Source organism: Ochotona curzoniae, unplaced genomic scaffold (assembly GCF_017591425.1).
Source record: "Ochotona curzoniae isolate NIBS_2020 unplaced genomic scaffold, NIBS_Ocur_1.0 contig_1274, whole genome shotgun sequence".
Lineage (NCBI taxonomy): Eukaryota > Metazoa > Chordata > Mammalia > Lagomorpha > Ochotonidae > Ochotona > Ochotona curzoniae.
In genome coordinates this window covers 23,563,518-23,578,812 of record NW_024465023.1, presented here as the reverse complement: position 1 = coordinate 23,578,812, position 15,295 = coordinate 23,563,518, and the positions used below count along the sequence as shown (strand labels likewise).

The 15,295-nt window shown below is 40.8% G+C and overlaps 1 protein-coding gene across 1 annotated transcript; it reads left to right on the top strand.

Moving 5' to 3' along the window:
* Positions 1-13,402: 13,402 nt before the first annotated feature.
* Positions 13,403-14,455, top strand: LOC121171477 (melanoma-associated antigen B10-like). Its single transcript, XM_041003182.1, has 3 exons — positions 13,403-13,543; positions 13,618-13,624; positions 13,674-14,455. Exons 1-3 carry the CDS (start codon positions 13,403-13,405, stop codon positions 14,453-14,455), a joined length of 930 nt encoding a protein of 309 aa, XP_040859116.1.
* Positions 14,456-15,295: the final 840 nt, after the last annotated feature.

Genomic DNA, 15,295 nt, shown 5'->3' with positions numbered 1-15,295 from the left:
TCCATTTGCTCATGGGTGCAGGGGACTGTGGATTGATCAGGGAAGGGGGTATGGGTTGTGTGGGAGGGGGGACTGATGATGGAGCACATTGCAGGTAAGAATGACTTCTGTACTTACAGGTAAATGAAGGGGTTGAGGCCAAGTGGTTTGGAGAAGGGAAGCTAGAGGACCTTTCTGGGTCAGACCAATGCACCTGCTCACATGAGAGACTTAAACTGGGCTAGTTAATATTGATCCCCACTGACCACCGCTCACTGGCACACACTAAGGTTAGGAGAACAACAATAAGGAAACTGAGTTTAATGAGGTCTCTGTGCTACCTTTGCCAACTTTTCTATAAATACAAAACTACTTTGTCAATCTACAAAAGGCTTTAAATAAAATCATTAATTACATTATCAAATCAACTTGCTGACAGCAGGAGCAGGGTTCTGTTGGTTCAGGAGTGGCAAATTCCTTTGGAGCTCATTCCTCTATCTGCTAACTCTTATTAAAGCCTTTATTTATTTATTTATTATGTTATTTGTATTGGAAAGTCATATATACAGAGAGGAAGATCTTCTGTCTGCTCTTTCAGTCCCCCAGGTGGCTGCAATGGCCAAAGCTGAGCTGATCCGAAGCCAGGAGCCAGGAGCTTCTTCTGGGTATCCCATGCAGGTGCAGAGTTCCAAGGCTTTGGGCCGTCCTTGACTGCTATCCCAGGCCACAAGCAGTTTTCCTAACTGATGATCTGATATTAGCACATTTTTACTGATGAACATCCATACATCATTCAGATTTCCTTCATCTTTTCCAGTGTTCCTTTTTCTTCCCAGGACCCCATTCATAATACCACCTTGCTCCAGTCTCATTTTTCCTAGGCTTCCGTAGGTTGTGACTGCTTTTCAGATATCATCTGCTTTTGATGACCTTGACAGTTTCACAGGGTAATGGTCGGGTATTTTATACACTGTTCTTCACTTGTGATGTGTTTCATATTTTTCTCATTATTAGACTGTCATTATAGGCTCTGAGGGGAAAGACCTCGTGAGTAGAGGGTCATTTTTATCTTATTAATTTACGGGTGAACACTATCAACATGACTTATCATTGACAATCTTCACCTTGACCATCTGGCAGAGGTGGTGTTTGACAGATTTTCTGCACTATAAAGTTATACTTTTTCTACGCTTTTGATAAAAATACTCTTTTGATAGATGCCAGTATTTCAGTCTTATACTTACAGGGGGGAGAGTTTTGCTTTATTTCGTTGAATGTGGGATATTGTTTTCCTCGAAGGGGAAAATTATTTGCAATTCTGTAAGAAGCATTTGCTTATTCTCCTTGATGTGTTTATTCATTTAATCATTTATGTATATCAGTATGTGTTATAGAGTTCTATTTTATGCTTTGGATTATTCAATATTAGATTATTTTATTGCTCAATTCATTCCCTTGATACTATAGTCTTGTTATCTTAAGTCCCCTCAAGAGATAGAGCTTGGAAAACGCCTGAAATTTAAATATGTGTTTTTATTAAGGGTCTTTCTTCATGTGATAACGTGCCTGTGTCATATGCTTTGAAAAATGCAGAATATCTCATGTCTACCATTGCAAGAGCATAAACACATTTTCGTTGAATTCAAACACCATGTAAGAAATAAAAAGCTAAAATCAAACTATATAAGGATATGTAATGAGACAAACATTGATGAAGCCTACTCAGGAAAAGTCGAAACAGATGTTAGTTCATATCACAGCCTACATGATGGTTCTTCTATTTAATAGAGCCACGCAGTAAGAGTGGAAACACAACAGCCAAAAAAAAATGAGACCGAAAGTGCCCTAAAGTGAGATTTTGCTAGGCTTTGGCAAGATCCTTGTTTTTTTCTTACCAGCCAGGTAAGCAACAGAAGTTATTTGATTATGCCAAGAAACATTAAAGATCTTTATGCCGCTATAAATGACTGCGAACAAAAATTCTCTTCTAGCTACTTATCAGATGATCTAGCACGTTAGTTGCAACTATTAGAAAGTGTCATCTGGCTACTTGTATTATGCATTGGTATCAGTCTCGAGTTTAATGTGTCTAGAGCTCAGGTTGCTAAGCTTCCCGGTTGGTCCTGTGCTTCCTTGCACCTTGGTCCTGAACATTGGGAGACTAGGTCAGCTAAAAATAAGGAAAAAATGCTTTCTATTGGAGGTGTTACCAGCCAACATTCTCAAATGGTTGGCATTATCTTGGATGTTCTAAGATAATCCTTGGATGTTGAACATGAAAGTGTGGCAGATAGTTTGGAGCTGTGGACTTAGTCAAAGTATGGACAATAACCATAGCATAGAATCCTATGTTAAATTTAAGACAAAAATTAGCAATTTAACACTGTTTAGATCAGTTACAGTAGAAGTTTCGTTCAATTACAATAAACTAATTATATCATTTGTTTTTCAATTAATGGATTTGACTTCTAGAGCATTTTTATACTTACAGAAAAGTGGCATTAGAAACATAGAGTTCCCCATTAACACCTATGGTCATAAAATTTTTCTCCCATTAGCAACGTCTTGCATTAGTATGTCATAAGTGTTATAATTGATGAATAAGGGTCTGGCACAGTGGCCTAGCAGCTAAAGTCTTCACCTTGAACGCACCAGGACCCCGTATGGGCGCTGGTTCTAATTCTGTCAGCTCCACTTCCTATCCAGTCCCCTGCTTGTGGCCTGGGAAAGCAGTCAAGGACAGCCCAAAGCCTTGGGACCCTGCACCCACGTGGGAGACCCAGAGGAAGTTCCTGGCTCCTGGCTCGGCGCAGCACTGGCCGTTGTGGTCACTTGGGGAGTGAATCATCGGATGGAAGATCTTCCTCTCTGTCTCTCCTCCTCTCTCTATATCTCTGCCTTTCCAATAAAAATAAATAAATCTTTAAAAAATAATTGATGAATAAATAGTTGATTCATTATTATTATAGGTTCATATTTTACATTAAGGTTGATTATTTTTGTTATATAGCATATGAATTTTGATAAATCCATATCGGTTATAATATAATATAAAAGGATTTCAGTGTCCTAAACTTTCCTATCACTTTTAGTCATGAATTAGATTTCTTATAGACAGCACGTAGTTGAGTCTTGGTAATTTTTTGTCCAATATTATAATTTTTATCATTGAGCTAGTGTGTATAGAGCCCTCACATTTAAATAATTATTGATGTAGCTGTATCCTTGACTGTTTTGCCCAGGCATACTGGCAGGGCTCAGGCAGGGGGCTGCATCAAATTTGGAGCAACCACATCTTGGGCTGGCACCCAAGGCAACTTTATCTGCTATACAACCATGCCAGCCTCTACAGCATTTTTAACATCTCTCTGGGACTAAGCAAAACAAGTCACAGGTTTTCTTTTTTAAAGATTTATTTATTTATTTTTATTTCAAAGTCAGATATGCAGAGAGGAGAAGAAACAGAGAGAAAGATCTTCTGTCCAATGAACCACTCTCCAAGCAGCTGCAACGGCTGGAGCTGTTCCTATCCGAAGCCAGGAGCCTGGAGCCTCTTCTGAGTCTCCCACGTGGGTGCAGGGTCCCAAGATCTTGGGCTGTGTCCTCAATTGCTTTCCCAGGCCACAAGCAGGGAGTTGGAGGGGAAGTGGGGCCAACAGGATTAGAACCAGCGCCAATAAGGAATCCTGGCACATGCAAAGCGAGGACTTTGGCAGCTAGGCTACTGCACTGGGTCACAAGTCACAGTTTTATGGAAATACAATAAGATGAATATATTCTGAGTGCCAGATGCTTCATTTCTGATCCAGCTCTGTGCTATTATACATGAGAAAGCAGAGTAGGACAGCCCAAGTACTTGGGCTTTTGAACCCATGTGAGAGACTCAGAAGAAGCTCCTGCCTCCCAGCTTCAACCTAGCCCAGCCCCAGCTGTTGAGCCATTTGGGAAGTAAACCAGCAGATGGAAGACACCCATCCTCTACCCCGCAGACTATTCCTCTCCCTCTCTTTTTGTTCCTCTGCCTTTCAAAATTTTTAATTTTAAGAGACACCACTCTAAGAACTTCACTTTCTTTTTCATAGCTTCTGAGAAGAAGTTTGCTATAATTTTTTTCTTTCTTTCTGTATAGAAAAAGTGTTCCTTCCCCACACTGGTTTTCCTCAAAATATTCACTTTGACTTTGTTTTCTGCAATTACACTATGATATACCTATATGGAGTTCATAAGTTTTACACTTATCTTTCTTGGTATTATTTAAACTTCCTGAATCCATGGTTTTGTATTTGTCACTGATAGAAAATCCTTGACTGTTATAGCTTCAAATATGCTTTCTTCGGAGATTCCTATTATCTGTATATTGTTTTGATTTTTTTCATGTGATTTATGATTTAAAAAAATTCTTTACTCTTTATATTTCATTTGGGGAGGTTTCTATCAATATATTTTCAAACTTACTGATTTTTTTTCTTCAACTACGTCACATCTACTAATGAGCCTGACAATGACACTCTGCATTTCTCTTAGTGTGTTTGTGTTTTCTAGCATTTAGTTTTGACGCTTACAGTTTCTATCTGTGTACTGATATTACCCAGTTAGATTCGTATCATCTATTTTTTTTCAATGAGAACCCTTAAAATACTGATAATACTACTTTAATTTCTATATTTGATCATTTAAACAGCCTTGCTCTGCCCTGATTTTTTATGTGTTTTGCAATTGATTTTGAAAACCATGCAAATATCAGTTGTAGCTACTGAGGGAAATGTTTCTACTGTGAGGATTGGTAATAACACGGCTAGAAGTTGCCTTTCTTTAATGTTTGTTGTAACTGAAGGGACCAGATGCTTCCAGTTTCTCCAGTAGCTTTGATTTTGTCTTCTTACTTTGCTTTAGGGCTTCTGTTTGTATTGATCCTTGGAGAACATCTGCGTTTTGCAGCTCTTTCAACTGTAATCCACTATTGTTACACTGGAGCTATGTTGCTGTGGGGGTAGAATATGGGGGAAGGAATGTATTCTATAATATTTTAAAGCTAAATCTCAATGTTGAGTGGTTCTGCATCCGGGGAGTGTGGCGATCACAGAGGTTTCCATCCCTGCTCCGAGAGAATACTTCCGCATGCATTCACCCCAGCCTTTTGATTCTTCACTTGGCTGCATCATTCCTAATGCATTCTTTGAAGCCCTAGCCCACGATGACTATGTTTTTATTTTCCTTAAGTGAGACAGGAAAGTCAAAAGGGGCTAGAATAGTTTGCAAAGCAATTCCTCTAGGTAAGCTAAGGTTTCTGTGTTACCATGGAGAAAGGGCCTCTGTTTTGCAGAAGGTTCTGGGAAGAATGTAGAATGGTGCTTCCCACCAGAGGAATTCTCTCAGATCTTCATTGTGTGAACCTAGTGAGATCCCTGGAGGAAAAGCCTGCAAACGTCTGGTGTTCCCTCTGTAGCTGTAATAGCAAGGAGTTTTGCAATCACACACTAGCCTGCATTCAGCGGAGAGAGATTTGTCAACATTACTAGTTAAGTATCTGATTCTACTGCTACACTCTCCAGGAATCTGCGCTCCGAGTCAACAAATCAGTTTGTCTACCTGAATGGGTCTACCTGGAGATTTTAGGGTGGCATTTTGCCTTGTGTCCTCTGTTGAGTTCAAGGAAATTCAACGATTTTCATTTAGCCCAGCTGTTTCTCAGCAGGATATCTGGACTATGAAAAAATATTTTGGAGGCCAAGGCACCTGGGGCAATCAGGATTGATTTAGTAGTAATTTCTGAAGAATATTCTGGTGTCTTTTAAAAGCAACAGCCTCAGAGAGGCTGGAGAGAAGAAAAGGGAAGAGGAGAGCCACCAAGTATTCCTTCGCAAAGGGCACTGGGAGGTCGGCGCTCAGGAAGCGGCAGCCTGGGGAGGCTGTGACTCCGGCAGCAACAGTAGCAAGAGAGCTGGCAAGATACACAGAAACAACGACAACGACGTAGGCGTCCTGGCCGTCGGAGATCCAGCCAGCAGCATGGTGCTGCAGGTCTTGCGGTTGGCTGTACTAGCCGGACGTGAATCTCCTCCGTTACTGATGTGAGTTGAGAAGTTTGGCTAAAGTTCCCCTAGAAAAGGTCACAGGGAAGAAGAAAAACAAACAAACAAAACTTAGCTGAGTGTTCATTTTGAGTTGAAGAAACGGGAGCTGGAAAGTTCTATTTCTCTGGCATGTTGTTTCCAGTTTAGCTGATCACAAATGAAACTGCTATCAACAGTTTCCATCTACCCAGGGAAAATACTCTACAGGAGTCTGGTAAATCGTGTAATTGGATGACTTCTAAACTCTTTATATTTTGGAGCTAAAACCTTCATTTTGAAAGTATTTTAGATTCAGAAATATTAAACATAGACCAGAATCCCTGCGTACTTTTAGCCTAGATTCTTCTAAAGATATTAACTTAGATAAAGTTAGTACTGTTGTGAAATCTCAGGAAAATGCAGCGCCATAGTATTCTCAGCTAAATTAGAGTCCAATTTGGATTTAATCAGCTTTAACATACATCCTTATTTTTGGTGTTTTGTTTCATGTCCTGTTTGGTGTATAGTTTTATTGAACTTCATCATGTGTATAAATTTTTGAAACAGTCATTACAATCAGAATTCAGTTTGCTTTAATACTCCTAAAAAATGCAATGGGGGCCCGGCGCGGTGGCGCAGTGGTTAAGGTCCTCGCCTTGCACGCCCGGGATCCCATATGGGCGCCGGTTCTAATCCCGGCAGCCCCACTTCCCATCTAGCTCCCTGCCTGTGGCCCGGGAAAGCAGTCGAGGACGGCCCAAAGCTTTGGGACCCTGCACTCACGTGGGAGACCTGGAAGAGGCTCCTGGCTTTGGATCGGCATAGCATCAGCCGTTGCACTCACTTGGGGAGTGAATCATTGGACGGAAGATCTTCCTCTCTCTGTCTCCTCTCTGTATATCTGCCTTTCCAATAAAAATAAAATAAATCTTAAAAAAAAAATGCAATGGAGGACAGGCATGGTAACCTAGTGGCTAAAGTTCTTGCCTTGCATGCACCAGGAGCTGATATGGGAGCTGATTCATATCCCAGCAGCCCCACTTCCCATCCAGCTCCCTGCTTGTGGCCTGGGAAAGCAGTCGTGGATGATCCATAGCCTTGGGACCCTGCACCCGCATGGGAGACCCAGAAGAGCTCCTGGCTCCTGGCTTCGGATATGTGCAGCTCTGGCCATTGGGGCCTCTTCGGGGGTGAACCAGCAGATGAAATATCTTTCTCTCTGTCTTTCCCTCTGGCTTTCCTTCACTCTGTATTTCTAATAAAAATAATAAATTTTTAAAAAATGAGATACAATGACATATCCCCTTTATAACCATATCCTCTCCCAACTAATGCTGGGACCAGTAATCTCTTTTTAATTCTAATACTATAATTGCAAAAACATATGCAAACAGAAATATATGGTAACCTTTAAATATTAGTGGTTTTCACTCAGCAAAACGTGCTTTAATACACCCAAGTTGGTGTTTATATCAAGTGTATGTGCTTTTTTTATTGCATTGTATTGTATTGCATTTATTGTATTGCATTGTATTACATTGCATTAATGTTCCATTTTCTATTTACCCATATATCTGTTGAAGGATATTTAGGTTGTTTTCAGTTTTCACTATGAGAAATAAAGCTGCTAGGATCATTTTCTATTTATTTGGCGTAAATCCTTAGGAGAGCCCTGATAGTTACATGACAAAGACATATTTAATTTTATAAGAAATACCTAGGTTGTTTTCCACACAGTATTACCTATTTTATCTTTCAGATATTTACTTTTTAATTTGAGAGAGAGAGACAGTGTTCGCTGTCTTGCAACAATGGACTTGGTGCATGGAGCTGATAATAACACACCTGGACTACCGACTGATGCTCAATAGCACAAGTTTATTAGTGACATCAGGCTTTCATAGACTGAGAGTCACAAAGGATAAGGGAGGAGGTATTGAGGAGCTTACATAGTTCCCATAAGCCTGACTATAGAACTCATCAATTGTTTCCACATCCTGTCTGAAAATATCTCTTTGTTGTGTATATCCAATTCATTGTTCCCATTCAAATGATATCCAATAAGTTGTTCTCATACAAATGATATCCACTCAGTTATTCTCACACAAATGGTTATCCTATTAACTGTCCTCCTATGAAACTGAGAGAGAGAAATATCTAGTTTCTGCTGATCCATTCTGCAAATGGCCCAAATGAATAGGTTGGGCCAGGCCAAATCAGGGAATTTAGAAATCCATCCAGGTTCCCACATGGGTGGTAGGGGCCCAATCACTTGACCCATCTTCCCTTTCCTTCCCAGGCACATTAGCATGGAATTGAATCAGAAACAGAATATCTGGTACTAAAAAGAAATTGCTCCTATGGGGTGCTCCTTCCTCCTAGGAAGCAGCTCAATCCACTCTGTCAGGATGCCGATCCCTGCACTATTTTATATTTCTACAAATTTATATTTCCCTAAAGGATATCAATGTTAAGTATCCTTTAATCTGTCTATCACCCATATTTTGTCTCCAGCAAAGAGTATGTTTAAATTCTTAAGCTTAAAAAATTAGACTTTTCGCTTAATGTTGAGTTTAAGGATTTCTTGGGGTTACAGGGCTTCTGTTTGGATATGTGATTTGTAAATACTTTCTCCAAGACTCTTTTTCTTTTTATTCTCTTGACAGTATCTTTCCCAGTCAGATGTTTTCAACTTTGACAAAGTTCAATTTAATCCGAATTTCTGTTATGGATCATGGTATTGGATTAAGGTGTGAGAACTTATACCTGATCTCTAATAACCCAGATTTCCTCCTGTGTGTTGTCCTCAAGGTTGTACATTATTAAATTTTACATTTAGAACTATGGTCCATTTTAAATAATTTGTTTTAAGGTAAGAGTTTTAGGCCGGGCTGGCGGCATGGCCTAGCTGCTAAAGTCCTCCCCTTGAATGCCCCGAATCCCATATGGGCGCCAGTTCTAATCCCAGCAGCCCCGCTTCCCATCCAGCTCCCTGCCTGTGGCCCGGGAAAGCAGTCGAGGACGGCCCAAAGCTTTGGGACCCTGCACCCGTGTGGGAGACCCGGAAGAGTTTCCTGGTTCCCGGCTTCGGATCAGCATAGCACTGGCCGTTGCGGCTCACTTGGGGAGTGAATCAGTGGATGGAAGATCTTCCTCTCTGTCTCTCCTCCTCTCTGTATACCAGACTTTGTAATAAAAGTGAATAAATCTTTAAAAAAAAGAGTTTTAGGCCAAAGTTCAGTTTTTCATCCAAATGGAAGTCAAATTGCTCAGATATTGTTGTGAAAGCTATGTTTTTCTTTTGAATTGGTTTTCCTATGGGCAAAAAACATTTACTTTTACAGGTATGGGTCTATTCATAGACTATTTTATTCAATTGGCTTATGTGTCTGTCTTTTGTCAGTACTGTACTAACTTGATTAATGTAATACACAATGTTACTGTTTGGTATTATAATTTCTTAGGCTCGATTCTTTTTCAAAATTGCTTAAGTTGTTTTAGTTAGCTTGTTTTTCCATAGAAATATTAGAATCAACTTCCATATAACTAACAAAATATCCAGTTGACACAATGACAATGAAAGGTTTGAAATCATCGATCAAATTGAGAAGGTAAATTACCATCTTTAATATGCTGACTTAATTCATGAATAAGATGTTTCTCTCTGTTTAATATTTCACATCTTAATAAAGAAACCTTTAAAAAATATTTCACATCTTCCATTGGCATTTTATAATTTTCAGCTCACAGTTTAACTACATATTTCACTTGCTCCAAAATAGAGTATTTAATTATTTATTTGTTGTAAGCAGTGCTGTGTATTTTTTTTTAAGATTTATTTTATTTATTTGAAAAGGAGAAAGGAAGAAGTGATCTTCCATTCATAGGTCAGGTTCATACTCCAAATGGCTATAATAGCTAGGACTCACAGCAATGCAGTATGGGATGCTGGCATCTCAGGCAGCAACCTAACCTACCCCGCCACAATGCTAGCCAGCCCAGGACTGTGCATTTTAATTTTGATTTTTTAAAAAAATATTTATTTGAAAGGCACAATGACACACATATACACACACACATGAAATCAGAGTGAATGAGACAGAAAAAGAGGTCTTCCATCTAAAACAGCCAGGGCTTGGTGAAGCTTAATCTACCGCCTAGAGTTCCATCTGTATTTCCCTCGTGGGTGCAGGGGCCCAAGCACCTGGGCCATAGTTTGCTGTTTTCTTAGGCACATTAGTAGGGAGCTGGATCATAAGTGGAGCAACTGGCATTTCAGGGATGTCCACAATGCAGCTGGAAATTTAACCCACTATACCACAGCAAGTGCCAAAGTTGACCATATTCTAAAACATAAAATTCTATCATAAATGAATTCATGTCATGTTCACTGTAACAGTGAATAAATACTCTAAGAAATGCAAAGATGGAGCCCAGCACGGTGGCCAAGCTGCTAAAGTCCTCCCCTTGAATGCGCCCCGGAATCCCATATGGGCGCCAGTTCTAATCCCAGCAGCTCCACTTCCCATCCAGCTCCCTGCCTGTGGCCCGAGAAAGCAGTGGAGGACGGCCCAAAGCCTTGGGACCCTGTACCCGTGTGGGAGACCTGGAAGAAGTTCCTGGCTCCTGGCTTTGGATCAGCTCAGCTTTGGCCGTTGTGGTCACTTGGGGAGTGAATCATTGGATGGAAGATCTTCCTCTCTGTCTCTCCTCCTCTCTGTATATCTGACTATCCAATAAAAAAAAAAAATCTTAAAAAAAAGAAATGCAAAGATGATATAGTACTAGAAAAAAAAGCTTGCCAATTAGAATTTCTCTATACCAATAGCGGAGAAAAGACATTTGATCATTTCCAGGTCTAAAGAAAATTCCTTTGGAGGAAAAATGTAACCCAGATTTAACTTTTAGAAAAGCAGTATTAGAAGAGAATTTTCATTTCCTAAAATATACAATAAAATTATATGAATGTAAAACACGGCACATTCCTATAAAAGTCAAGACCAGCTTACAAAGGTTTGGTACCATCCTTATTGTTGAGAAATGGGCTAGAATACATAACCATAGCAAAAAAAAAAAAACATAATGAAATACATAAAAGGTAGGAATATCGAATGGACAAAAATAAGAAATGGTGTCAATCACCTCTAAATCGAAAATTCAAGGGAAAAAAGACACAATATATTTAGATGAATAAGAGACTGTAGAAGGCTGTTGTATGTATTAGTGGATCAAACTCAGGAGTCTAGCTGTACAAAATCAATAACTAATTAGCACATGTAATATAAAATATCCCACACACAACAAGAGCAAATATCAAAACTTTACCTAAGGAAGCCTAACAAATATGTACACAGTCTTTTGGAAGCAACTAGAAAAAATGAATTAGGAAGAAGATGTCCCAAGGGATATTGTAAAGACATTACTTAACCTTAACTTATTTACAGATTTGCTGCCTACTCTGTACTAAATTGTATTCCCTTCAAAAATTCATATCTGATTTCCCTTATGAGAAGTAAATGGGTTTAAATGATGTCTTAGTAGCGGTGCTATAACCCAAGAAGATCGGTGTCTTTATGTGCCAGACAGTCAAATCAGAGATCTCACTCCACGTAGACATAGGCACAGAGAAGACGCAGTTCCCATCAGAAAGCAATTCTGCTAATACCTTGACCTTGATCCTGCCTTCCGGAACTGTGAGAAAATAAATTTCTGCGTAAGTCACATTATCTGTGATTTTGTTATGGCAGTCAGAGTGGACTAATGAACTGCCTTACATGTAGCATGTACCATGGCAACCAAATTCAGGCTGCTATTTTCCAAAAGCAACCATGCAAAACTACAGAAAGGGGAATGCAAGAACGATATCAAGATGCGAGTTGTAAAGCGAGTTAAGCCGTCATCTGCCCTGCCAGCATCACATATGAATGGTGGTTTGAATCCCAGCTGCTCCGCTTTTGATCTTGCTGCTTGATAATGTACCTGGGAAAGCAGCAGAATATGGGCCAAGTTCTTGGGCCCTTTTCACCCACGTGGGAGACCTAGATGCTAGTTTCAGGTTGCTAGCTTCCGGGGAGGAAACCATTGGTTAAATTTTTTTCTCCCTTTATAACCTGCCTCTTAAGTAAATAATCTTTTAAAAAAGAGATGAAATGAATGAGTCACACATAACAAGGGTAAAAATTTTTCCATGAAATACCTCAAAGATACAAACATATTGTTAGAAACAGAAATATATTTGTCACTGTGAATGAGAGACAAAATATGAAGCAACTGTGCCAGAGATCTGTTAGAGTAACAGCAGATGGTCGAGGTGTCACAAAATCACGTATCTTAGCCTCTCCCCTTTCATTTGTTTGTTTGTTTGTTTGGTTATTTATTTATTCATCTATTCATTTATTTCTAGCCTCTTCCCCTTTTAAAGCAGACCTTTCAGAATAGCAGGTTCCCCAAATCTGTTTGTCGGGCAAACTGACCTGTTTACCCAGTGTTTTCCTCTTACAAGCCACAACCTTGCTTTGTGCTCCAACTTTGTGCTTCTGTATCTATTTTGCAACCTTGACTCATTCTCTGCAAGTAAGGAAACAGCCCAAACTTTCAGGGAGTCGTTTCCTAGAAAGCCATAAAAGAAGTAGCCAAAAGGAGCACTCCGTACACCTATAACCTATAACCGTACTCCTTATTCCCCATAACCTATCCTGAGGTTTGACAGGATAACTCATCCCAGCACACAGGCACACTTGCACTCACGGCCCTCCCTAACTTGAACTTCAAGCGTCTCAGAAAGATGACAGTCCTGTATGAGGAAAATAGCCTCAGAGCTTCGCACGAGGGATGTGACACTGAGAGTCTAAATGAGGACCCATAGTTAGAAGCACGCGCACGCGCACGCGTACGCGCATGCGCTCAGTGGGCAACGCAAATGAGGATACAGTATTGCCCCCACCACGTGGCCTCGAGCCACCACGTGAGGCGCGCGACCGTTAAAACCAACGTCTGACGTCCTTACGTTGTACGGGGGTCAGAAGGCCTTTGGATTGAGGGACAGCGGTCAACAGGAAGAGAAGTCAGGCTTTACGGAGGATAAAGGAAAGGTTCCTGAGTAAGTACTGATGGGGCCTTTTACTTTACAACTGAATGTGCTCTACTTAAGAAGGCCTTGGGTGGGGCCATGAGGTTAAAAACTTTCTTCTTTCCCTCCGGGAGTTCCAGGCAGGGGAAGGCCTTTGGTCTCTTTGAAGTTGCTTCCGGTCAGCGGAAAAACAGATTGGTAAACCAAAGTGTTAGCTGCTTGCTGAGAGGCACGCACACCACTTTATTCTCCCTCTCCCAGGTGTCTTCTTTCTTCTCCTGAATCCTTGACCGGAGTCATCATGCCTAGGGGGCAGAAAAGCAAGCTCCGTTCCCGGGAGAAGCGCCGCCACATGCAGAGTGAGATTCAGAGTGTCCAGGATGCTCCAGCCACTGCTGCCGCCATGGCCGAAGAAGGAGAGCCTTTCTCTTCTTCCCCTCCCGTTTGCGATGTTAATCCCCAGAGCTCCGCAGCCACTTCTGAGGCCTGCAGCAAATCCCAGGGGCCGGGAAAGAGAGGTCCAGCCACCCCGAATACTTCTGGAGGTGTTACTCGCCCAAAATCTAATAGAGGTGCTAAGAGCCAAGATGGGAAAAGAGCAAGCGCTTCTCAGGCGAGGATTGCCACTGGTAATTCATGTGTTAATCCTCTAGATCAGAAGGCGCTTTTGTTGGTGCAATCTATGCTGCGCAAATATAGCATGAGAGAGCTGATAACAAAGGAAGGCATGCTGAGATATGTCACTAGAAAGTACAAGATGCACTTCCATGAGATCTTCCAGAAGGCCTCTGACTTCATGGGGCTAGTTTTTGGGATCTTTGTGAAAGAAATTGACCCAATTAGGCACCACTATGCCCTTGTCAGCCAGTTGAGTCAAATCGGTGAGCCAGAAGTGAATAGCGATGATATAATGCTGCACAGTGGGCTCCTGATGATTATCCTGTGCGTTATCTTCCTGAAAGGCAATGAGGCTCCCGAGGAAGACATCTGGGAGGTGCTTAACGTGATAGGCATCTTTGCTGGGAAGAGCCACTTCATCCTTGGTGAACCCAAGCAGCTCATCACCCAAGATTTGGTACAGGAAATGTACCTGGAGTATAAGCAGGTACCTAACAGTGATCCTCCGCGCTATGGGTTCCTGTGGGGCCTAAGAGCACATACAGAAATCAGTAAAACGAGAGCTTTCGAGGTTTTCTCCAAGATTCACAACACAGTGCCCACTGCCTTCCCGGCATGGTGTGAAAGCGCCTTGGGAGATGAGGAAGAGAGAACACGAGCCAGATTTACTGACATGCTTCCTATTAGTGTACAATGTGGAGTTGATTTCAACAGTTTTTCTGATAGTAGAATCTAAGGGAATAATCACATTGTGTTTACTATTCTGTTCTACTTAAGAAACCTATAGGATTATCTTCTGTTGTTTATGAGTGTTTGCAAATGTTTCTTTAAAACTGTTTAATTAGCTTCAAAATCTAAATGTATGAATGCTATTGGTTACGTATTTATTATTATTAGGTTTAAGAGTTTAAAGTTTGTTACTTAATAAAGCAAATAGGGAAGTCTTTCATGTTATTTAGTGGTTTGCAACAAAAAATATAGCAAATAAGCATTTACTTAGAAATGTGAAAGAAATCAGCAGTAAAATAGAATTTTCAAAGTGAAACATGACACATTTTTGTTTTCCCTTATCTTCTTCTGTTGTTCCGTGAAATAAAAATTTATTTGCTTCATATATTTATTTCATATATTTACTAGTAGTAGCTATCACATAAGATGGTTAAGGCACTAAGACATTAAACACAAGTGATAAAGGGTGGAGTGGGGTGGAGGAGGGTAGTGTGGGTTGGAAAGGGGTGAGATAGTGTTCTGGGTGGGGGAGGTATGCTGGTAAAGTAAAGTGTGGTAGAGAGGGGTAGGCTTTGGGGTGGCATGAGGTGAGGTGGGGTTGGGTATGCTGGGGTGGGGTATGATAATGTGGAGTGGGCTATTATGTGGCTCAGGGGTGGGATAAAATGAGGTGGAGTTGGGTATCATTGGGGTTAGGTATGGTGAGGTGGAGTGGGGTATTGTGGGTGATGTGGAGTGTGCTAAGTGAGTGGGGTTAAATAGGGAGAGGGAAGACCAGATGAGAATAGTCAGGGGCAAATTCCCAGAGAAAAAGCAATTTGGGGCCTTGGAAATACTCAAGTCCCTC

Coding starts and splice junctions, on each gene's coding strand:
- LOC121171477 (XM_041003182.1), top strand. CDS start 13,403: ATGCCTAGGGGGCAGAAAAGCAAGCTCCGTTCCCGGGAGAAGCGCCGC.